Source organism: Mytilus californianus, unplaced genomic scaffold (genome assembly GCF_021869535.1).
Source record: "Mytilus californianus isolate M0D057914Y unplaced genomic scaffold, xbMytCali1.0.p SCAF_6, whole genome shotgun sequence".
Taxonomy (NCBI): domain Eukaryota; kingdom Metazoa; phylum Mollusca; class Bivalvia; order Mytilida; family Mytilidae; genus Mytilus; species Mytilus californianus.
The window spans coordinates 78,236,135-78,262,806 of NW_026262712.1; the positions used below are offsets into that span (position 1 = coordinate 78,236,135).

General features: G+C 32.0%; 1 protein-coding gene across 1 annotated transcript; it reads left to right on the top strand.

The window, feature by feature from the left end:
* The first annotated feature begins 9,224 nt into the window (after positions 1 to 9,224).
* On the top strand, positions 9,225 to 21,644 carry LOC127705212 (atrial natriuretic peptide receptor 1-like). The gene is made up of 10 exons (XM_052209530.1): positions 9,225 to 9,384; positions 11,228 to 11,377; positions 11,589 to 11,757; positions 13,281 to 13,427; positions 16,221 to 16,344; positions 18,729 to 18,797; positions 19,810 to 19,984; positions 20,425 to 20,523; positions 21,055 to 21,146; positions 21,485 to 21,644. The coding sequence occupies exons 1-10, from the start codon at positions 9,375 to 9,377 to the stop codon at positions 21,572 to 21,574; spliced, it is 1,125 nt and encodes a 374-aa protein (XP_052065490.1). The 5' UTR covers positions 9,225 to 9,374; the 3' UTR covers positions 21,575 to 21,644.
* The last annotated feature ends 5,028 nt before the right edge of the window (positions 21,645 to 26,672 follow it).

Consider the following 26,672-nt stretch of genomic DNA (forward strand, 5'->3'; position numbering starts at 1 on the left):
CAACTGAGTGATGATGAAGAACGACTATAAAAGAGAGGCGAAAGATACCAAAGAGACATTCAAAATCATAAGTCGAAAATAAACTGAATACGCCATGGCAAAAAAAAAGAAAGAAAAAGACTAAAAGAAAACAACAGTACACAAAACACAACATAGAAAACTAAAGACTGAGCAACATGAACCCAATCAAAAACCTCTATAATTGACAGTACATAAGATCAATGGTTAACATCACACACGAAGTGTTTGACCGATACATTGTGTTGGTCTAATAATTTGACTGTCTCATCTCACTAGCAACAGTTTTCGCAGTCTACAGAACAGTTGTCTGATCTGTAACCGAACAGTTGTCTGATCTGTAACCGAACAGTTGTCTGACCTGTAACAGAACAGTTGTCTGACCTGTAACAGAACAGTTGTCTGATCTGTAACTTTACCAATTATGTCCTATTCCAGATTTAAATTTTTTACTTATTGTGGATCAGCATGGTAATGATGCATGATTAGCAGGAGACACTTACTTTGCGACACACCCGGCCTCTCACCTTACTCTGCGACACACCCGGCTTCTCACCTTACTCTACGACAGACCCGGCCTCTCACCTTACTCTGCGACACACCCGACCTCTCACCTTACTCTGCGACACACCCGGCCTCTCACCTTACTCTGCGACACACCCGGCCTCTCACCTTACTCTGCGACACACCCGGCCTCTCACCTTTTGGTTTTGTGCGATTCTTTCATTGTTTTTTTGTTACCTTGAATTGTATCTTCTCAATTAATTTATAAGATTGCCTAAAAAGGATATTGAATAAAGATACGATAAAGTAATATGAAAAGAAAGACAGATTATATCATTTATTTGTATTTAATCTCATACTATATATGTTAATAACTAGTAACAATGAAATAAACAGCAGTTAAAAATAAATCGACTCATTGAATTTAATTAATACTCTACATCTTGTTGAACATAATCTAATAAAAATAGACAAATGTTATAGGAAAAATAGCCCCCAGATCTAACACATTCTGGGTTATCCTATAACAAAAAACAATAGAGAACAATTAAAAATAAATGAAAAATAGGTTATTTGTATTATGATTGGGAAGTCCAAATTCCTTGGCACAAAAACAATAACCGACAAAATACCCCCAAAATACTTAACATATAAACCGATAGAAAACTGATAACGATTTCTTGCTTCCTTATAACTCTCTTGGTGCATGTTCGATACCTGAAACATTAGGAACTTTCTTCAAGGTGGGATTATAGAGGAGAATAAGAAGCACTGAAACTGTTGTAACAGGGGCAAATATGTTTCCCCCGAAATAGGTCACCTTTTTGTACGTGCATATATCGTTGCAATTTAAAAAATCCAGGCGTTCGAACTATCGTATTCATACAGACATAATGTGACTGGGTACCACACCTCTGTAATTGAATTCCGTATAGTGTGAACATGCATGGGTGTAACATATTAACTGAGATATGTTAACACCGTACAATGGAGTAGAGGGTAGGTTACTGCTGAGAAATGGGAAGTTGGCAATTGAAAAGTTGAAACCATCACGTTTGTCATAGATTCTAGTTTGAAGTCGTCCATATATGTCAATATCGAGGAAACGATCAAGATATGAAGCAGATCGTCTACTTTCGGTAGTATCCTTAGCTTGACGTTCACTAAGATTTATATGAAATGTAAGCACTTGTTTAAGTGTTGGTTATTGAGTGATAACACATCATTCATATAGAGTGAAATTAAAGCACTTTGCAAAATGTTTTTATGCCCCACCTACGATAGTAGAGGGGCATTATGTTTTTCGGTCTGTACGTCGGTTCGTTCGTCCGTCCGTCCGTCCGTCCGTTCGTTCGTCCATCTGTCCCGCTTCAGGTTAAAGTTTTTGATCAAGGTAGTTTTTGATGACGTTGAAGTCCAATCAACTAGAAACTTAGTACACATGTTTCCTATGATATGATCTTTCTAATTTTAATACCAAATTAGAGTTTTGACCCCAATTTCACGGTCCACTAACATAGAAAATGAAAGTGCGAGTGGGGCATCCGTCTACTATGGACACATTCTTGTTTCTTATGTCTTTGAGAAGGTTATATATGGATTCTGCTTGATATTGCGGTGCTTTCCTTTAGTGCTGTGTGGATTCAGTTGAATATATCATGACGTTTGATCCTATATTTTTGTTATGGTTTTTGGACAATTGAACAATTAATGCTACAAATGTAGCAGAGAGGCAGCGAATTATAAAGTCTTTTGTTCGTCTTAGATGGTTTCAAAACAAAAGACCCCCATCCCTCGATGTGAATACTCTTAGACAGTCAGGAAAGGGGGATACGCATCGCATACATTGTCATACCAGTCATGAATATGTTCAATCGAACATGATGTAATTGTCTTATTGTTGCTACATTCTAGACATAAGAAACATGAAAAAGATATACTGAATGATTCCTGGCGTGTAAAATATGATGAACTAGAGTTTAAGTACAACAATGTCACAGCCAGTTGTTATTCAATGGTAAGTTTTTATATGATAGATATGTTTACTGTAAAGGATTATATAATCAGAAAAAATTGCAAAGATTCGTTAAAATTCATATACATAAAATTTCCTGCGAAAAATTTGACTTCTGCAATCTTTACACAAGGTGTTATCTATACACGGCATTGATGCTTATTTTCCTGTTATATGAAGACAAAAACCATTGGTTCTGTTTAGTTTAAAACGTGTTGTTTTCATTTTATACAGCACTGTATCAATACCTCTGCTTATGGACTATCAGTACCCGAGGGTATCATCAGCTCAGTAGTCAGTACTTTGGTACTGACATGATTTATAACAAACCTTTCTGAAATTGTTCGTTAATAAATTTTGAAATTATAAAGAAACTAAGGTTTCAACTCCCTTAGGCAAAGTTGACCTTTGATGGATTTGGCTTTTTTTATGTCCTTTTTGGTTATACAGCTCTTCAACGGTTGCGATTCTTATACATCCTTGACTTTCAAATAGTCGGCTTTAAGCGTTCCTGATGAAGGTACATGTAAAACCAGAAACGCGCTTCGGACGTATGCAATTTATAAAGTGCTGTTTTCATTTATTAAAGGCAGATCAAAATCAGGTTGAAACTAATAAAGAACTGCAATTACACCAGAAACGATTAAGAAAATAATAGAATAGACTAGTTCATTTTACTTAAAGTGATAAAGATCATATAGTTATCACCTAGTAAAGAGATGCTAACTGAATTCGACGTGATATTTATTCCCTTTTTATTGATATGTTTTTGGAATAAAATGTTCAAAATTGATTTGAAAAAAGAGAACCTCCATGAACAATAATTTTTTCCAAGAAAAGAAACTTATATTATACATCGATACACCCACTGCCATGGAACAGGTACATGTTGCTGTATTAAATAATTTGGGTTTTTAAATACTTACTAGTAACTCTTTCTCTTTTTAAACTCGGTCAGTGGAATAACAAAAAGGAAAATTCACAAAAATACTGAACTCCGAGGAAAATTCAAAAAGGAAAGTCCCTAATCAAATGGCAAAATCAAAAGCTCAAACACATCAAACGATTGGATAACAACTGCCATACTGTGGATTCATTTATTTGCGTTGGTACCAATTTTCGTGGATTGAGGAAAACTTGCATTTTCGTGGATATTTGATTTCGTGGTTTTTTAAAAATCTGCATATAATCATACAGCAAATTTGTAATTCGTTGAACATTTGAATTCGTGGTTTCCCTGTACCATCGAAATCCACGAAAATTGGTATCCAACGAATAATAATGATTCCACAGTATTCCTGACTTGGTACAGGCATTTTCTTATGTAGAAAATGGTGGATTGAACCTGGTTTTATAGCTAGCTAAACCTCTCACTTGTATGACAGTCGCATCAAATTCCTTTCTATTGACAACGATGCGTGAACAAATCAAACAGACACAATAGGTAAAAATGTCAAAAATAGGGGTACAGCAGTCAACATTGTGTTATCATCTTAATCACTATAAAAACAAACAAATGTAACGAAGAAGCAAAAAAAGGCATACATCAAATTTAACATCCTCATTTTGCTTTTTTATTATACGATTTAATTTATCTATGTAAAATCCACCCACAAATGATGGAAGGTTTTAAGTACTGGCGTAAAATCGCGCGTTTGAAATTCGCGCAGGTAGACATACAATAATTTTGTCGTTCAAAGTATGACGGGATACATAAGTACAGAGTCACGTAAAATGGATATCACAAAAAAAAAGACTTAACAGTTAAAGAGTTGGTTGACCGTTATGGAATAACCGTTTCACAGATGATATCGGATATGTTCCTTATGTCGTAACTACAATACCCTTCCCTTTTCACGAATGTGTCTTACCGAATTAGACTATTTACCGGATTTGTAATAACATAAGCAACACGACGGGTGCCACATGTGGAGCAGGATCTGCTTACCCTTCCGGAGCACCTGAGATCACCCCCAGGTTTTGGTGGGGTTCGTGTTGCTTAGTCAGTTTTTGGTGGGGTTCGTGTTGCTTAGTCTTTAGTTTTCTATGTTGTGTCATCTGTACTATTATTTGTCTGTTTGTCTTTTTATTTTTGGCCATGGCGTTGTCAGTTTGTTTTCGATCTATGGTCCCTCTGGTATCTTTCGTCCCTCTTTTAAAGTAATATTAATAAATAAAATAATTTTGTGGTTCAAAGTATGACGGGATACATAAGTACAGAGTCACGTCAAATGTATATCACAAAAAACAGACTTAACAGTAAAAGTAATATTAATAAATAAAATAATTGTGTCGTTCAAAGTATGACGGGATACATAAGTACAGAGTCAGCACGACAAGAACGAATGATATGAACCAGATAAAACAAACATGCTTGTAGTGGTACCTGATTAATACACAACAAAACACAATTACGCATATAACAGAAATTAAATAATACCTATCAAAGTATACTTGCAGGTACTAAAAGCTAAGAATCTTACAATCTGCCTATTGATAATGCTGGAGTTAATTAGTACAGAATATTAATACACATAACAAACAAACTTTTTTCTGATAAATATCGCATTATAACTATGTATTATATAAAAATAAGGATATATTGTATTATTGCTAATGAGAAAACTTTCCTACACAGCATCCAATACAGGACATAAACGGTCACCGCAAGGCTCTCAAGATTGAAAAATACCAATACTGTATAGTAAGCTATACAAGCGAGGTCCGGAATTACAAAATTAAATAAATTAAAAAGAGAAAACCAAGGACCAACGCAACAAGTTTTAAGATTCTGTCTTATTATATAATGCTGGTTATCAATTTTAATGAATTACTTTGTTATTCTAAATTTTAATTGATAGGTTACAGCCAATACAAATTTTTCTGATAAATCGTCGAAACATCACCCAACAGGCAAAGGTGTTATCAACGTTGCTAACTATATGGTAAGAACCTTTTTGATGTTGCAGCACTGTGAAGCATATCTCTCATTTTATTGTGTCTAAGTCCATAAGAAACGCTTAAATGTTTACATTATATGTTATGATGCCAAGCGGACGAAATAAAAGAATTCATGTTCTCCTTTTAAGTTCAACTGGCTCAAAAGTGCCGAGTGGGTTATTCTCATAACTTGGCGTCCGCCGTCCGTTAACTTTTACAAAAATCTTCTCCCTTGAAACCACTTTGCCAATTGGGTCAAAACTTTGTAAATTATTCATAGGGTATTTAGTTTATAAAATTGTCCGATGATCCTGCCTGCCAACCTTCATGTCCATCATTTTGAAAACCATTATAGATGGAGAAAATCTGACACCTGAAACATGTTCAAATAGTAAGGACTTTCTTACTGTATATGTTCCCACAGAAATTGTCAGACGACTCCTTATAAGAGTTATTACCCTTAAATGGTGATTTTTACTAATATCTTATCACTTTTTCTCTTTATCTTGCAAACTATAATAGATAAAGAGAAACTTAAAATCGAAAATATGATCAGCAACACAAGACCTACAAATAAGTTCAATGGACAAAAAATGTCAGTATACTCCTCACAGTATTACTATTAAATGAAGATTTTTACCAAACGGTTTTGTGATTTTCCCTATCATTTTAAAACTATAATAGAAAGAGACGGACTTTAATAGCAGTGGACTCATTATGGAATTGTATCCCTTTAATGATAGTTTTCTGCATTTTTGTGAAGCTAGATATACTGTCCATTTACACAAAGTTTCCTTATAGGAGTTATTACCCTTAATGAAGGTTTTAATTACTATTTTATCGTTTTTGCCTAGATATTGTTCCTAAAACTATAATTGGTAGGAAAAAGTTTAAATGGAAAATATGATAAGCAAGACAGCTATTTATATTTTATCGTATGTTTGATACATTTGTTTGTAATGGGTGATATAACTAATTGGATTATTTCCCTTTTACTAGAAAATCAAAACTAAAAAATAACTCAAATATGAAATTTGTTCCATCGTCCATTGCAAATGGATTAAATGATATATGTCGAATAAATGCAAGTAAAGTATTACTTAAGTCGATGTCCGGACGTATCTACCAGAACATTATAGATATCGCACGTACCATGCCATGTATACGAAATTTATAAACTCGAAAACGGATTCCATATTTTATTACCAGTTTTTATGAAGGAAGAAAGACAACTTTCATTCCTTTGCGTATACAATATATCCCAATTCAATATGCATTAAAGTCCAACTCATTTAGCATAATGGGAAACTTCAGAATAGAACTTAGAGTTCTTGAACTAATGGGATTTAGATCCTTTACAAAGACTCTGATAATGTGCTATTTAAAACATGTTACGATGAGAATGATAAAAGTTTGCTGTTTTGATCTAAAATATGAACAATGCAATCTGCCACTTGGAAACTCTGTAATTTACTATATTTGAAAATTTGATGGAATCACTACCGATACCAAATTTATTAGAGATTATATTTTACTTTGTTTTAGGGTAAAGTTGTTTATGTTAGAAAGGTAAAGAAGCGGAAGATTAATGTTACAAGAAAAGTACTGATTGAAATACAACAGGCAAGTTTTTTGTTTGTTGTTCAGGTTTTTTTTTGTTTTAATGTGCGGTTTTATTGTATTTAATGATCATATGTAAGGGTTATTTCAAAATATTATAATTTTCATTGATATATCAGAAATGTCCGTAGGATTCTTCATATTTTGAAAGAATATTTCGATTGGAGTGTTTTATGTCGACTGTAACATTGAACCAAACACACACATAATTAAATCCCAGGAGTCGAATTTCTGAATTCCTATCTTTAAATGACACGCAAAGGAAATCAACAAAGGTGTGAGAACTGTTTTTAATTTACGTGAATTGCAAATTAAAGTAAAAAAAATTCCATACTTAACCTGCAGCTTAAATATGATATTCATTTTATCAATCAGGTAATGTTAAGTAAATTAAATTGTTATTTGTTATTTTATGTTACAGCCATTTTAGCCTTTAAAAGTATATTTTAATTATTTTGTAATTGACTTCTTAGGTTAGAAGTTTACATCATGAAAATCTGTCAAGATTTGTTGGTGCATGTGTTGAACAGTCTCGTATTTTAATCTTGTACGAATATTGTCGGAAAGGAACATTAGAGGTAATAGCTATATCGTATTATTTTTTCTTTTGAAACTCAAGCATTGCTATTCATCACTTAGATATATAACTGAAGTTATCGTCTAGATGGAAATAAAAAGTAGTAATATCAATACGAATTCGAAAAAGGTTGTTGTTTTCAACATTTAAAAAGAGGACAATCAAAAACTATAGGTAGAAATAAAACATACAACATGGTCAAAACACCACAAACAACAACAAATAGTCCACAACACAGTACACAACACAGTACAGAGAAAACTAAAGTGACCCAAAATTTAAAGCCACTTAAAACATAGTAAAGGACAAACAATAAATGTATATCTAAAAACGCGGACCACTGGCGTTGAAAACTAACAATACAATTTAAAAACGTTTTGCCAGTTCCAGGGAGACAAACAACCCGATAGCCAATGAACTGAAAAGCATATCGAGGATCCTATGATAGCATAAACGTCAAAATATCCTTCCTACGTGCAAGAACGGGCTGGACGGAGAACCCCCTCTGTTTTCACAAACCTCTGCAAAAACGACAGTCCATCCGCATAATATTTGACAAACAATAAATGTGAAATTATAGAAAACTTACAGGTTTGTGAAATTCAAAGCCACTCAAATTGTTTGAGCCGATACCTGCTGTAATGGATTTTTACTATCGAATTTATCATAACAAATGAAATGTATCTATCACGTCAACACATAGAAAACAAAGTTTTGGAAATTATTACAAGCATTTTCTGTCTTTTTTTTTTAGGATTTACTTTGTAATGATGCTATTAAATTAGATTGGACATTTAGGTTATCTTTGCTGAAAGACATTGCTAAGGTAAGACATTTTAAAATAATCAGTTTTTAGATTTGAATTATTCCTCTTTTTCCATTTATAAAAAATAGAATGAAAAAATTCAAATGTGGTATGATTGCTAATGAAACAATCATCCACCAGAGATTAAAAAAGACGAGAGTGTAAACAACTATAGGTCACTAAACGGCCTTCAACAATGAACAAAACCTATACCATATAGTAATTTATAAAACGCCACGACATGACAAAATGTTAAACAAAAGAGAAAACCGACGTCCTGATTTATGCTAAACAATAAACGAAAAAATATGGCAAACAGCAACCAATGACACTCAATGTGTTACGGGCGCCTGATTTTGGATTGGCACAAAACATATGGTGAGGTAAAACATGTTTGTGAGCGCTTAGCCGTACCCTTATCTGGAACTGTGGTGTAACAGCGAAACATAATAGTATTAATAATGAAAATATTTCACTACAAAGAAATCAACATCAAAATAGTTAAAGATACTGCCATAGGAATCTTTCCAGAAAAATCCTTTAAATGTAAGAAGACTTATTAATCAGTTTTCTCTGGAAATGTTAATCTGAAGGTATCTATATTTACATATTAACAATGTAATACTTTAGATTTTCTAGAGTATATCGACAAAAGAATAGTATTTCGCTTCGATTTTTCAAAGAAGTATATGAACATATAAGTAGTTGAGCTTGAGTAATTTAAAGCAACTTTCTTTAAGGGAATGAAGTATTTACACAGTTCAGCATTGAAATGTCATGGATCTTTACGTTCTTCCAATTGTGTTGTTGATGGAAGATTTGTAGTGAAGATATCGGACTTTGGACTCCAATCGTTTAGTGATGATAGTATTGTGGAAAGCGAAAAGTCTCGAAAGATGTATCAAAGTACGTACTGCTTGTTAATATTGTCGAACATTTAAGTCAATAAAGAATAAACAATGATAAAAAAGAGGACATAACCATCAAGTTCTTTGTATACATTATTTAAAAACTGTAACGTTGAATATAACCTGTTAAAGGGTTAAACTTATTTGACCCATTTATAAATATTTAATAAAATGTTCAATTGATTGAATAATTTCAAAGGCAGTGATGTATTAATACGCAGAAACGTAATGAGCTATAAGACCAAAAAGAGACATAAAAAGAATAGACAAATTCATGTAAGGTAAATTTTGCCTGAGGTGGTATTGTATGCATCATTACATTTTGCCTAGTAATATGGATTCTCAGCCTAGTTTACAAGAAAATGAATGTTATATAATTTTAGATTTAAAAGGGATATATAAAAATATTCAGGACTAATATTCTTAGTGGATGAAATACTATCATTTCTATATTAGACGGAACAAAAGGCATGATCTTTTTGTTGCAAACTGAACTTTTATTTTATAGTCCTGTTTACAATGATATTGTTTCTTGATTATCTTATGTAAAGAGGAACAAAAGATTGTTAACATATACACTTTAGGCAAATATGCCTAGTATGCAGCTGTTTGGGTTAGGAGGAGCTTTGAGCGCCCAAGAACATGTTTAAGCCCACCTGAATCATAATGTGGATTTTGTAAGCGAGGGATGTAGAGTTTATTGCTGGTTGATGTCTGCCCTTATAACTTCTCGTTTATTGTTGTATTTGTAAATAATCGTTATTTTTTTTTAATTGTTTCACATCATTTAACCCCGGGATCTTTTATAGCTTCTAAACTACAAAAGTTTGTATGGGGATAACTTTACAGTACTGAGCATGTACCTAATTCATGTAAAAGTGATATAGTACTACATAACTATTGTACTATTTTAGCACCATAATTGTACAATATTTGATTGTACTACATATCAAAACCAGTTTTGTACTTCCGCAGTGTAATATTATGAAGGTACAATTAACAGATAGTGCTTCTTTTTTTACTATATTTCGTAAGAAATTTTATTGAAGGTATAATAATTTAAAAGTACTGGACTGGTACGAAAAACTTTTTGAACCTATAATGTACTACACATTAAAGGTATAAAACTATTACTGGGATAAGAATCCAGAATGTATAGGACTAAAAGAGTACACATACAAAATAAAGGCAACAGTAGTATACCGCTGTTCAATAGTCATAAATCGATTAAGCGAGAAAAAAAAATTTGGGTCACAAACCAAAACCGAGGGAAACACATCAGCTATAAGAGGAAAACAACGGAACAACAGAAACACTGAACTGCTACAAAAACAAACGCCAACATACATAGAAACGGACTATTTGATATGTGTACAGATACTTGTAAATGTCAGCCTCTAGGGGTATCATTGATTTAGTTGTAATTTTTTTCAGTGTTGAAGATTATCTATCTTTTATTTAGATAAATTATGAGCTGTAAAATTTTGTAAAGTTTAGAAAAATTAGGGTAGAAACATTCTCATGAAATGTTGACCTCATTTGTTTTAGGTGTTACGTTGAATCCTTTATAGCAAAACTGCTCCCTGAGTGTTAAGACATAATTCATTAGCCATGCATTTGATTTTCCTGATGAAAGTAAACGTAGATATGCAGAGATAACGACAAAAAATCCCATACTTGTAATATTGCTTTATTAATATACATAATGCTTTACAAGAGTTTAAATTCCAAGTGAAACCACCCAGAACGAAATAGAAAAAAAACCCAGAATTATATTATCGGCAGTTGAAGTCTCACACTCAGTTTACAGTAACATGACAGGTGTCAGTTTTTATTTTCAGAACTTTGGGTAGCACCAGAACACCTACGGTATCCGTCTTTAATTGATGGTAGTAGAAAAGGGGATGTTTACAGTTTTGGGATTTTAATGCAAGAGGTCATAACTAGATCACCACCGTACAATTGTTGTAATGAAGTGATAGATACAGTTGGTATGCTTAAATATTACATTTATCTTTCTCCGGATGAATTTTTATTTTGGACAAAAAACAATTATGAGCATTTTGTGATAAATTGGTTAATGCTGAATATTTGCAGATCTGTATAGTGATTAAATATATATAGTGAGTTCATTAAGAATTATTTATTCATTAATTTTAGACTTTCGTTTAATTCTTAAACAGAGAAAGGTAATGTTTTCAGATATAATCGCACGAGTTGCGTCAAAAGAAAAACCACCTTATAGACCTAACTTTGCGTCAGATGATTGTCCGATCAGTTTACATAAACTGATGGTGATGTGTTGGACAGAAGATCCTGAAAACAGACCAGAATTTTCTGCTGTTTTAAAACAGATCCGAAAACAGACGGGGTAAGCAAAGTATATATGAATTATGTTGCTTGAAACACTTAAGATTCATCAGATTCATAAGATTCATTGACGTAGTAATTGAAACATAAGTCGAGACATACACACATATTTAAGTTTTGGTCTTAAAATACTTTTGTCACCCTCGTCATAAGTACAATGTAGACATTTCCATGCAATTAATTTTGTTTTGCTTGATGAATCCGTTTTGATTTCTCAATAGAATGAGGGAATGATCCGTTTGACATCATCATTTTTGCTTATTACTTGCAATCCAAGGGAAACAAAAATCCCCAATCTCTGAAGCGGTGGGTGAATAGTGATACAGGAGTCCGTTAGTTCTTCCGTCCATTTATTCTTCCGTTCCTTTTTTGTATCCCTATCTGCTTCTGAACCGTTTGACAGAATTTTGTGAAACTTTCACAGAATCTTACTCACATGATGAACATGATGCAGTTTCAATTCCATATCTTGATCCTAATAATTTTCGGGGTTTACATTAACATGACATGGGCTGTATCATATCTACAATACATTTCACATTTGTATCCGTTTCGTTTCCTAAACCACTTATCAGATTTTAGTTAATTCAATTCTGTATCTCCTATTTCAATTTTCACCAATACTATTTTTGGCTTTCTCTTAGCCATTGTTTTGTTCGCGAGGGCTCCACCAATTTTGTATCAGTATCTTCTGCATAATATATTATCAAACTTTATTGAAACTTTCTTAAATCCTATACAATGCTGATTATGTCAATGCCAATGTGAACTAGCTATTTGGTATTGTTAAATTATCTTATTGTTTTGGGGTTTTCTTTAGCAAATCATGAACTTTGTCCGTATCTTTGTTCTGGTGCGATTTTCATTTTGTGAGCTTTCCTAACAGTATTTCTAGTTTATTTCAGTCTATGACTGTCATTTTACCAAAAAGCTTTTGCTAACGGATTCAAATGTTTTGATTTATTTTTTAAATAAGCGTATCCACACACGTATTCGCTAACACACACGTAAATGTGACTTCGTTATATGAAAGCGGTAAAGATGATATTTGTCAAGGTAAATCGGAAAGGCAAATGCAATTATAATGTTTCCTTTACAGTATTTGTCAGTCTCAGAAGTCCTCCTGCAGCATATATACTTGGAATTAATCTGTATTATACAATATCATATTATTATTTTAACGCTTCATTTTTACTTGAGCATCGGCGTGTCATATCATTTGATAACGGAAGAAATTGTAATTCATAGTTTTTATAAAAATCAAATTTTAATAAAATTATTGATCATGAACTTGAAATATTCAATCATGATCTTTCATTGATTGATATATGCTTGTTTTGTGCTTTTCTTTCCTTTGATATAACATGTATAAACATTATGTTCTGTTTTTAAAATGTTTTTGATTAAGTTTCCTTCTGTGATTTTCTTACCATATTAGTTGGGAAAATACCCTTATTTTACATAAAATTTCTTTATTTTTAAATCATATAGTTGTAGTTGCATTCATAATTTAAAATATTTCAGTGGTTCAGAAGATGATTTAATTGATTCCTTATTACGGCGAATGGAAAGATATACGTTGAACTTAGAGGATATAGTAGAGGAGAGAACACATCAACTTGCTGCAGAGAAAAAACGCTCAGATGAACTATTATACCAAATATTACCCCAGTAAGTGTATTTATAGAATTTATATAAGGATTATATAAATTTTATGATTTGAATTGATTCTGCATACCTAAGACTACCGTGTACCATGCAAAATGGCACACAAATTTTAGGGCAAATAATCTTGCTAAAGTTTTGCGTTTTGTGTTTCTCTATATGCAGTAGAATATGTATTCAATTTGAAATTATCTTAACGACATATAATGAACCTTCTGTGCCGACTGATTGTCTACCTTGTAAATTTGATATAGATGAGTATCCATCTTTAAGGGAGGGATTCTACCTGATGATATCGGATGATATCGGAATATTAGTATTTAGTCGAATCTTAACAGGAAGTTGTGATAATAAAAAAAAAATAAACAATTTCAAAATGTTCTGGCTTAAATTAAATCTTTATTTGGGTATGTTGATGCAAGCATACGATCTGTATTGTGTCTTATACTGGTAGAGGAAAATAATGTTTATTGACTATATTATATTAATGTGTAAACACGTTATCTTTCTAAAGTCAAGTCGTTGTTGCATTTTTCTGAGTAGTTATAAAAAATAAAAGCTATCCTATAGATTAACAACTGTTGGTTACATTGATAATTTAGAATCTTCATAGAAGCTGGAGCACGAATGTTGTGTTATTTTATTCTTTTGATGTGTCATTTGTATGCAAGAGTGATACCCCCTTGTACTATGTTTCATTTCCAACAAGTCTATGCGTGTATTGCCTCAATTGAACAGGTTCATAATTTGATTTACTTTTAAACCATTACAAAATTTACAAATTTAATAGATTTTAGTATTTATTATTAGTTTATTGAAGACATTTATGTATATGTATACATTTATTTATTTGTTTTGAAACGTTTAAAATTATCGTATACCAATATAAAGAACCTTTCATTTATTTGATAGATATTTAGTTACGATTTAAGTTACTCAGTTTGTGTGAGAGTACAAATTGTACAATTAACTCAAACTAATCATGGAATTGTTTATTTTTTAAGCTGTGTCATGGTAATGCATTATATATATAGTATTATGTCTACCTTTAATTATAGTTGAATAACACATGTTCATTTGACATCTGTAGTAATTCTGCTATCAAGAACACTGTTTTAAGTTGTTGTCCGCATCATCTAATCTCCAACAGCATTGATCCTGCTACTTGTTAATGCATACCTTTATTGTTTTATTATGGTGTATATATATACTGATGTCATAATTCAAATAAGGCAGACATGTTGTCTTGATTTATTTGCATTACTGGATTCCCTAAAGACAAATACATGTATGCTGAGTAACACTCCCAACCCCAACAAAATCACACACAAGATACACATACGCACAAACACATAAACAGAACACCATAACCACCTCTTTATTTCAGAAACTTCAAATTTATGTCAAATGCTTTAGTGAGAAATCATGATTGAAACCGACATAAAGCGTTTGAACTATTTTGATAAGGACTATTTATGAAAACCGAATAAGATTATCTCCCCATAATGAAAAAATGTTGGGAAAATTAACCAGAGTTTTTTTACATCAACCACAAAGTGGGGCTAGCATAAAAATTTTAAATGGAGCTTAATTAATTAACGTTAAAACAATTTTTCACTGGAATAAATGTTACTCTATTCAATTATAAAGACTTAGTTAGCCAATTTACTTATTTTATTGGATATTATGAATTTTTATGACAATTGATAACATGCTACATTATCGGTTGTGTCAATCCAGTTTAGAATCGAAATTAAATAAAATTATAAACATTGGTATAATAAAAGCAATAAAGGTATAAAAAGAATGGTCAATCTAAGTCTGTTTGCTAAGAAATTGAAACTTTGATACGATTATACAAAAGTGATCAACTACCAGTAAAAATAAAACAAATCTTTGCAATATGCAGACTTCCTGGTTTATGCGATTTTCGCAATATTATTGAAGCATGGTGCTGCTTAAAATTGCAATGAGGTGAGAACTTTATTGATCCGTGTTGAAGGCCTCACTTTAAGATGAAGTACAGTTATACAAGCGTTGTTCCCTTGCTTTTGTGTGTTTTTTGCTGTACATGTACTGATTTTGTTTCATTGATGGATACCCCATATCCATATGTTTTTCTATTATTTGTATATTGTTCCTATGATATTTAACAAGTTTGTCATCTTCTTGTCATTGACACTAACAACTAAAAGAAGAAAAAAAACCCCAGCAAAATAAAAACAAAAACACAAATAAAACCAAAAGAAACCTTGCAAACAACAGATTGAGTTTGTAAGGATTCTCATCTACATTTGTGTTTATGTCATGTGTTTCCCGAAAAAAGTTAACATCACTTGCTAAAAATCGCTATTAAAAATAGATAAAAAAGTATTCTATGCAAGTACAAAAGCTCACCAATGATACCAGGCTATAATTCTGTACGCCAGTATAGTCTACAAAAGACTCATCGGTGATGCTCGAATCGACAAAGTTAAAAAGACAAAATCAAGTGTGAAGTTGAGAGCATTGAGGACAAAAAATTCATTGCCGTGTTTAATACTTGATGATGAAAGATACTGTTCACAAGTCTTCCGAAACACCGGAAGAAAAAAATAAAAAGAACCCCACATGTTGTAAAATCGCATTTGAAGGTAGCTATAGCCGTATGGTTTTCAAGTAAATACATATTTACAACTAAAAGAACGTTTAAGGAACAGTATACATTTTTATCCCGGTCGTTTATTTTACTTGATGATGTAAGCTTATGAAACACAATAAGAAAAAGCGTTCGACTTCGATTTAATCCTTACATTTCAGGTCAGTTGCTATTGAGCTAAGGCTAGGAAAATTTGTAACACCAGAATGGTTTGACTGTGTAACAATATATTTTAGTGATATAGTGGGCTTTACAGAATTGTCAGGCAGTAGTTCCCCAATGGAGGTTTTTATTATATAATTAAGCAATTAGAAGATACAGAATAAATCATGATTATAAGAAAATAATGAAAATAATGAATACTGGACAGTAGATAACAAGGAGGCAAACATAAACCATACGAAGCAGTACCGTGGGTTAAAAATCAGTTTACAATACACGAACAAGACAAATCACAAGCAACACAAATATGTATTGACAAAAACTACCAAAACCAGGTGCCCCCAATAGGTAGTCATCTCTTATGCGACATGCGACCAGCAACACGAGTCGTATTATCTGGAGGTGAAATTCGGGAAGGGAAAAGATAGTTATAAAGAATTTTAATCAAGTAGAGAAATAATGTTCTGTTGCATACGAAGCTCTCGCTTGATTTCGATTGTTAACTTGACGGCGATAAATTTTTTCACGTTATCGTAATTTTATGTTGCATATAGCCCTGACAAAGCAATTAATATAAAAGTGTGCGTGCTCTAAAGGAAGTTAATCAGACAATGTAGTGGACACAAACTGTTGAAAGGCAAACCAACTGAAACAAAGAACACAATTATGGCGCAAGAGAGACAAATGTAAATTTAACAAATATAAAAATACCAAATAATGGCAACCTTGAAATAAAAATATAACCCCAAATGAAAAGTAAATATAGAAGGTGTGATTGCTACTGAAAACACTATCCACCAGAGTCCAAATGACGTGGATATAAGCAATGATATGTCACTGTACGGCCTTCAACAATGAACATCCATACCATATTAGTCAGCTATAAAATGCCCGACCTGTGATTTTTGATTTATTTAGTAACATGACACTATCACCATATTATAGATTGGCAACGTTACATGGGTGACACTTAAGCAAAATTGTAGGGAACCTTTTTGGTTAATCTAAAATACGTGGTTTAAAGTAATATACTATGTTAATTATATTATGTGTTACGTTTCGTTGGATTCATTTGTCCAATCAAATCGTTTTATAATTTTATGTGAAGGACCATTCCATTTTATTCAAAAGAGTTTTATGATTAAATGTTTGATCAAACAAAACTTTAATTATTAAAGTAGGTTTACTGTTTCAATTAAATAATCAAACTAGTCACAACCTTGGTTATCAATTTACAATTTATGTCTGGGATATCATATGGAAAATGATACGAACTTAATTATGTCCAGGATATTTCTTCGTCTTACAGACAAACAACTAATTTGTTTCCCACTTTTGAAAAAAGATATTTCAGAATAGTTTACGAGAAAATGTACACCAGTTTATTACAAAAGTAAACTCTCTTATAAGCAACAACTAAGAAAAATATTAACATCGAAGTGAGCAATTTTGAAATTATCAACAAATCTGTGAAAATATTGGTTTAATACATACATAAAATACCTGTTCTTATCATACTAATTTGATAGTTCATGTCTTCTGGCCAGATAATATTATCACAATAGACAAAACTCAAATTGGACATTTAAAAGAGGAAAGAGGAAAGAGCGCCTTAAATTTGTATTAAACAAAAACACTGTTTTTCACCGATAGGATTTTTAACAACCAATTTCACTTGATTAACAATAAAAAAAATCGCTAGTGAGATTTAAGGATTAGCATTTGATACTGTTAACTTTTGAAATTTAGGACAATTTTAGAAAATCATCAAAATGCAAAAAAGAGGAAAAATGAATAAAAAGACTAAAACAAAGGTATTTTTTAGAATTGATAGATATCAAAATTCCAAAATCAGATGAATTACAACATTTTTTTCAATTCTAATTAAAACGAAAATTAAACATTGATATCCGTAATATTCCATATATGCAGTAAAATTAAAAAAAAATCAAGAAGTCCATTTGTAACAGTTGATTACAAGTTACCAAGTGAAAATACTGTGAAAAATATGTTAAACGCATTTTGTTTTGTATCATATTTTTATAATAGGAGTTATTAAGTATACGTCAATAAGACGGCAATCTAACGACAGAGAAATATCCTTTTCCTTTTCTAAATTTATAATCTAGCAGATTACCTGTAGTAGCGTCTTCAATATAGGTCAACTGATCAATGTTAAGGACAAATTATAACCGTTAACAGGTCAAAAAATTGTTCCTTCAAAGCTGTGTAAATAGGTGGTGTTTGGTGTTTTTTGTTCACAACTTTTATAGACACGTTGCGATTTAAAATCATACATAAGATAAAGACAGTAGTTTAATAGTTGAAGACCGGATGTTGAACTCGAGATGGTGTTTTTGTATGTTTTGGTTGTTAATGTTATATTAAATGATACCCGATACCTACTTTTATATACTTCATGTACTTGTTATATGCTATCAAACGTTTTATGCTCAAAGATTGTAGCAATTTCTATCTTGCTGTATATTTCTTTAAATCTATTGTAGGTAATATCTCTACTCAATGACTTATATTCAAATTTTGACAGCATTATAGAAACATTTGACGTATATAAGGTAAGAAACCTGCACAGAAGCAGAATGGACCCCAGTGTTTCATAAAACTGAAAGAACTAATATAATATAAAAAGTGTTATAATAACATTATATTATGCTGTTCTTTTATTATGTTTTGTTTCATTGTTAGTTAGCTTTTACATATTCATTAAAAACTTGAAAAGAAATATGGATAAAAAACAAGGTAATTTTGTCTACTAGTATTTACTTAGTATAAGTGAGTGGTATGATGGTTTAGTTCTATGTCCTTGAGTTGGATACGATATTTGTTTCAAATATTTAAATTTGAATTCGAATACAGTGCATCCATTAGCTTGGATATCTTGTTATTTGTATTGCAATTGTGTGCGATCATTTAGATCTCCTGTGTCAGCCTGTATAAATAAATAATTCCACAAGTGTAAAAACTGTATAACCCCCTATGTAGGGAGAGTACCACACTCTCTGTCGTTACAGAATATATCTAACAAACCATTGAAAGGTCCAAAGTGGGCATGTTGCAAGATATCATTTTTGTGCCTATCAAACATATATTCTTTCGACAGGAGAATCCAACGTCTCCCGCCCTCCAATCTCTACGGTCTACCCACTTTGCGTACTTCACAAATTATGTTTTTTGTCAACTTTGACGGCTTTCTTTTCAAATGGTATGTTTAACAATGTTCCGCTGGTTAAATCGCTTTGTTTGTTTGCATTACAATCAAAACTCACACATTGTTAAATATCACACTTCAACATTAGGTTGTTCTAAATCCATTTGAAACCAGCAGAAGAATGTTGCATACGGATTAAACGTTATTTACTATATCAAAATAATAAGATACTTTTAAATGGGCAATGGAACAACTTTCCACCAGAGGACGAATGACGTTTGCATGTTTCAGCTGTCTGTCTCGTATTTACATGGTCATAGCTCTAACTGCTGGTGTTCTTGAAGCATGTAATTGCTTTTAATTAATCAGAATTTATCACTTGCCTTTAATAAACGATATTGATGTTATTTGTCTTAAAGGTTGAAACGATAGGAGATGCATATATGGTAGTTTCAGGACTCCCTATCAGAAATGGAAGTGATCATGCAGCGGCAATATGCAAACTGTCTTTAAAATTGCTCCAGCAAATCCAAAACTTCGTAATACGACATCGTCCTGACCAAAAACTCCGGTTAAGAATTGGAATTCACACAGGTAAAATCTAAATAAAATAAGATTTGCACTAGTCGATACAAGGCAACAATAGTTTACTTATGTTAAAATCTCATAAATCAGTAAAAAAAAGATACTAATAAAAGTAAAAAGCCGAGGAAACTTCAATAAGATCGGGCACAGGTGATGCATCGACAGAGTAAGTCTTTCTTGCTCTGTATACATTACCAACCAATCAAATCCACACTCAGTCAAAATACGACAATTGTAAACAGAGCCCACTTTGCTAATACCATAGCCTATAGATATAACACTTTCAGTGAGAAATTGTTAATTCATGGCAACAACTTCTTATTATGATTTTGATTTATCCTCCTGTGCATTCATCTTCGAAAATGAACTATTATGAAATTAACATTTTAACACTTAAACTAATAAAACTTTTCAACAAATGTTATAAAACATGTAATATTATACTGAAGGTCCATGTGTTGCTGGAGTTGTTGGATTGAAGATGCCTCGATACTGTTTGTTTGGCGACACAGTAAATGTTGCATCCAGAATGGAATCAAGTGGTGACGGTACGTGTCTTGTATGAAGTAACTATCCGAATTTTTTTATAAAATATCACATGTTCAGGTAGAAATAGTTCAGATGGAGCAAAAAAAAAAATGGAATCGTTTAAATTCCAAACAGACTGAGACCATGTTGTAGTAAAGTAGAAATGTGTTTTTTCTAATTAAAATTATTTTTCTTTAACCTAGTACTAGCTGTATTTAAAGTTGATTACAAATCAAGGCATTTAAATAGTAGCAATAAATACTAGCAACTAGCGGTGGCTATGAAAGCCATTAAAAATATTGGTGTCACCCAAAGTAAAACGTGTACATATACAGGAAATATTTTGTATGGTCACCACTCTTATTAATATTTCTTTTTTACTTATTATCACGGGTTATTCACTTTTCTTTCGTGGGTGTGTAAAACTTTTAATATGAAGTATTTAGAACATGTAATACCATGCTAAGATGGTCGTAAGAACACACAATATGTGTCACCTAATCGTGTTTGTAAAAAAATGAAATGGTTTGATCTGTCTCTATTTCTTTTAGCATGTAAAATACATATCAGTAACAATACTAAAGAAATTCTAGACCGTATCGGTAGCTTTGATGTGGAAGAAAGAGGACAGATTAACATTAAGGTAACATTCAATTAATTATTTATTAACTATATATAGAAAATACTTTATGTATAGGCTACCAAAGTATATCAATAGAAATCATTAACATTCAGTAATAACAATTCTGGAAATCATATTGTAACATAATTCATTGTTATCTAGCTAAATCATGTTTTAGATATATTTATAATGGGGAAATTAAAAAGGTTAGGAAATGAAAATTACCTATACATGATATAATTATTTCATTTGTTTTTTTGTTGTTGTTGTTGTATCGTCAATAATTGAATAAAGCAATCAGTTTTGTGATTTCTCTTGGTGTAATGTGAAGTTGCTAAAATGTGCAAGATGCATTGTAGGGTAAAGGAGTAATGACCACTTACTGGTTGAAAGCGGAAAAGAAAACAACGACAGAGTCATCAATAAGTAGGACAGACTTGGATTCATGATTAAAGCACTTACTTTTTCGAATTAATATCTTTAATATCTTTTTTAAACATACCGATAAACCCTGTCTTTTTAAATGTATCCAATTCGAAATAGATGTTATACTAAATTTTGAAAAAAAATATAAAAAGAACATGGTAGTGTTTTTTTTCGAGACTTCAACTTTTCCAAGCCAAATAAATAGACAATTTTACCACCACTCCATATAAGTCTAAAGAGTACAGTCAACAGAATCTTCTGTTAATATGGCTAGGAGTTGGAGCTGTAACTAAAGTACTATGAATTAATTTTAATTTAAATATTTTTTTGACTCACAATGCATCGTGTATTACTGAACCACTGACAATTAGACAGATGATACCAGAGGATCAATCAACAGTGGTACCTAACATATCGTAGTAAGTGACGAAGATTTCAAAGCACACAGCAATAGTCATCAAATACCAAAGACATCATCCATAACCAAACACTGTTTATCAGGCGGATAATACTCATTGAGACTGATATTCAACTACCAGCAGTACCGACCAGGTGGTAGTTATATGCCATACGATAACTATTTCAGAGTTACAAACCCTAGTTTTCATAGAATTACAGATGTTTCAAATTTAATATTTACAAAACGACTGCATTATTTGAATAGTGCTAGTACTGACACTGAAGATACTGAGTGAGTGGTACTTTCACAAACTTACAGCCCACAAACCACAATGTGTATGGGAATTGTTAGCCCATATTAATACATAATCTTTGTGTAGGGCAAACATGTGATTTTCTCCACAATTTCTACTTGTTTAGGACCTTTTTTTGTCAGATAGCTCTTCACTTATTCATTTTCTTAAACACCCTTGGCTTTCTAAGTGTGAACGTTCCTGTCGAAGGTTAATCCAGAAAAGAGCCTTAGACGCACGAAATTTCTTAGCTGTTTATATTATTTGCAGAACTAAGATGACGAAGTATAGGCCAGGTCTACAGTCGAAACATATACATGTAATGGGTAATGAACGACTATTGTTTACAACCATTGCAAAAAGTAAACAGACTTTACTTTTTGTCTTAGAAAAGAGGGAAACATTCATAAGTAGCCGATTAATCAGTACTAGGGGGTGCAGAACCTGAAAATGATTCACAAAGCATCGCATGATGTTTACAAGCACCAAAGAGATCAACAATTTTAAAAATCAATCCATGAAAATTACGAATCATGCTAAACGGAAAGATATCTTCTTATAAAAAATCCTTTTGTAAAAAACCACTAAAATAGTCTCATACGGCTCAGAATTTTTGAGAATATGAACGAGCTATGTGTACGCGTACAAAGGATCACATGACCTCTTCCAACGGCAAAGAACGCGACGTGTTGAAACTATCTACAAAGGAATATATAACAAAATGACTAATTGATAATAACGACTCTTCCCGTACTTTAGAACATTAATTAATTTTGAAAAGGGAAAATGGAGCACATTTGAAGTTAATCATTACATGCCTTGTTCTTGTTGACAACCTTGGTGACGGGAAATTATCTGAAACTTCGTCCACGGATATTATGGACCTTGTTTGAAAAATAAACCAAAATGGAAGATCACACGGACATCGTGTCAATCCTAATCAACAGAGGTATAACTAAATCTCGCTAAATCGATATTTTGACCATCTTAAAAAAAACAACAACAGGAGATTAATTAATTTGGTAAACTGAGAACAGTTCAATTCTATTTGAACAGAATGTTTCAATGTACATTTCTAAAATCCTCTTGTTGACAAAGTTCAAATATCAAAGCTTTTCGTCATATTTAGTCACGTTTGTGTTTCATCATACTAACAGACCAAAAGATTTTTCAAATCTACTTTTGGTCATACTATTTCATCAGATAGTAAATATGGAAATATAAAAGTGTATGTCTTAGAGTATGACTTAAAGTTGCAATTGCGTATCAATTTTTGTATTCAATTCATTTGCATGGATCCACCAAAACACAAAAATATAACCTTATAGATATCGATTTGTCTTAACCGTCGCGTGGACTGCCTCAGCTGTGCTGCGGCTCTCGCGGTCGTTAGCTTCGTCCGGCGACTAACAGCACCTAGTAATGGTCGAACTATTAGACATTATAAGTTTTTGACTGACTTCAGCTTTGACTACCGATGTGGTTCTCGTGATCAGGACAGCAAAATATTTGAGAATCATTGATAAGCTGTTTCCTTTAAGTCCAATTAACTTTACCATTCGCACTTTTTTTTTATTTCTCTTCTTTTAAAATAAATCTTAATTTCAATATGATATTTGCAAGCGTTATTTTTCCTTGATCATTTATAAAACTCAATAAATATACGAAATGGACATTCAAAAGACCAACATTATTTTCATTATTTTTTGTACTAATGTTTCTTTTAATGAATAAACACATCGTTAAATTAAAGTATTCCGTGGAAGCAAATTGTTCACTCTTTATAGCAGATTGTTCCAAAACTGATGGGAACCTAAACTTAAGAACCCAACGAAACAACACTATAACAATATATAACTTCAACAATACATGTAGCTTTTTAGAGGACATTTTCTCACTAAATGATTTCAAATTGTCTGACTAAACTGACGAAATTTTACCCAAGGAACCCACTTTTAAGAAGGTAAAGGTGAAAATACAACATATAAAAGCTAATAGCAAAAGGGGTTTGCACCCTTAATATATATATTATGCAGAAAAGAAAAACAAACTCACAGTGTTATTTGACTACAATGTTTCTTATACAACTCAATTTTTGTGATATTCATAAATGTAAAGCAACAGGGACCAGGATGAACATTCAAGATTAATATTAGCACGACTAAGGGACTTATTCGGAAGAATGATTTTACATGCAGTTATATAATTAAAAGTGGTATTTCACATTTGAAGTTTATGGTAATACTAAACCAAAGAATTAAAGGAAAATCTTTCTTTACAGATTAATAGACTTAATGAAAGAGATTGCGAATGTGATTTTTTAGGAAATATATCAATTGCTTAGTTTTAGTTTGATACAAGACTAAACTAGTCTTTTATTCTATTTCTGTAGTGAAATTCTATACAAATGTTCATCGGCATTACAGAAGATAGTATCTTCCTGTACTTTCATGTCTTAGCTGTATGACATATACTCCAAAGTACAATCGCCGATTTAAACGTTAATGACGACATACTTTACATATCTGCAGAATAGGACATTTTGTTTGCTTTCAGTAATTCAGAGCATTCATTAATACGGTATAATTTATTATTGTTTAATTGTATTTGTGATTTTGTTGTATTTTATACCGGTATTGATGAATTAAGTGCATTTTGTAAACTGATTGATTATTGTATGTTCATCTATGTACCTTTCATTTTTCTAATGATCGAAGTTCACAATGGAAGGATGAGTACTAGCTTAACCCACCTTTATTAATGTGCATGTCCCAATACTAGACAATTCTTGGATTTCGATAGGACACATGGATATAGATTTATACAACTATATAAAACCAGTAACGGAGAAACAAAAGCACAAAAAAGGACAATTTTGAGATGATTATAAAATTGAGAATGGAAACGGTGAATATGTCAAAGAAACAACGACCCGACCAAAGTGCAGAAAACAGAAAATATCCCAAGTCCACTAAAGAGTCTTCAACACAGCGAGAAAATCCCGCACCCAGAGGCGGGCTTCAGCTAGCCCCTAAATATAAATGTATACTAGTTCACCGAAAATGGACGTCACACTAAAGTCAAAAATACATTAATGAACCAAAATTAAAAAAAAACACATACAAGACTAACAAAGGCCAGAGAATCCTGACTTGGGACAGGCAAAACAAATGCGGCGGGGTTGAACATGTTTTGTGAGATCTCAACCCTCCTCCTTTACCTCTAGCCAATGTAGAATAAAAAAAAAAAACACACAGCAATACGCACAGTAAAACTCGGTTGAAAAGAAGTCCGAGTTCGATGTTCGATTAAGTAACAGAAGAAAATAAGCAAAATGACAATGATCAACATAAATTAAAAAAGGACTACTAGCAGTTACCGACATGCCAGCTACAGACCTCAATTAAACTGATTGAAAGATTATGTCTTTATCATATGAAAATCAAGCACAATCCCTCCAGTTAGGGGTTTAGTATCATACCATCATAAAATATACGAGAAAAAAATAACCCGTATAAATAGTTTTACTAGTTTTAAATTCTAAAACAGAAAAAAAGACAAATGTGTTTCGACTTTATTTAATGTAACTGATTTGTTCCTCCTTTTTATGACAATTTTGAGTAAAACTGATCCTGTCTAAAAATATAAAAACAATTTCTATGCTGCGGTTCTGTCTTTGCTGTATACTTTTTTTTTGCATATTTTGTTAGCTAGAGAGTGAAAATCATTACACGAAATTATGAAAAAATGTGTATATTTATCATAAATCATCTGAAAGAATTAAGAAAAAATCTGAATCAAATGAAAGTCGCAATTATTAGTGGCCTCACTAGTATCTTTCAACTACCTTTGTATGCGTATTTTGTTCTAGTAAAGTAAGATTTGAAAAATACCCATCTTGGTAAGTTTAAAGAAAAATAATGTTAAATTTTATAACTTTACCATATCTAGTGGATAAATATCAAAATATAATTATGTACATTTTAAAGTACTGACCAATTGTTGTTAATTAAATACTAATCGTCAACCTTACATTTTTCACATTACTATTTTCTGTACAGAAAGATTACCTGATTACTTCAAAGACAAAACTACTCGTCATTTAATATACTTACACCAAAATCCGTTGCATCCAGGATTTTCATCAACAAATGGGTATCATAGACATTTATCATATACTTAGTGGTAAAAACATGTAAATTGTATGTGTAATACGACCAATGGCAATCGTGCTGTATCAGCCATCCGTGATGTCGATATCAGTCACGGTTGCGTAGCCTTTATCACTACCCAAGCTATATGACGTCACGTCATCAATATAAGTCACGGTTGCAAAGGCTTTATCCACCCCGCCCCCTAACCTATATAGCGTCATGTCACGCAAAAAAAAACATCAATTTGAGTTATATAATACATAGAGAATATCATA

Coding starts and splice junctions, on each gene's coding strand:
- LOC127705212 (XM_052209530.1), top strand. Junction 11,378..11,588: donor TGAAGTGATAGATACAGTTG/GTATGCTTAAAT, acceptor TAATGTTTTCAG/ATATAATCGCACGAGTTGCG. Junction 20,524..21,054: donor AATGGAATCAAGTGGTGACG/GTACGTGTCTTG, acceptor TATTTCTTTTAG/CATGTAAAATACATATCAGT.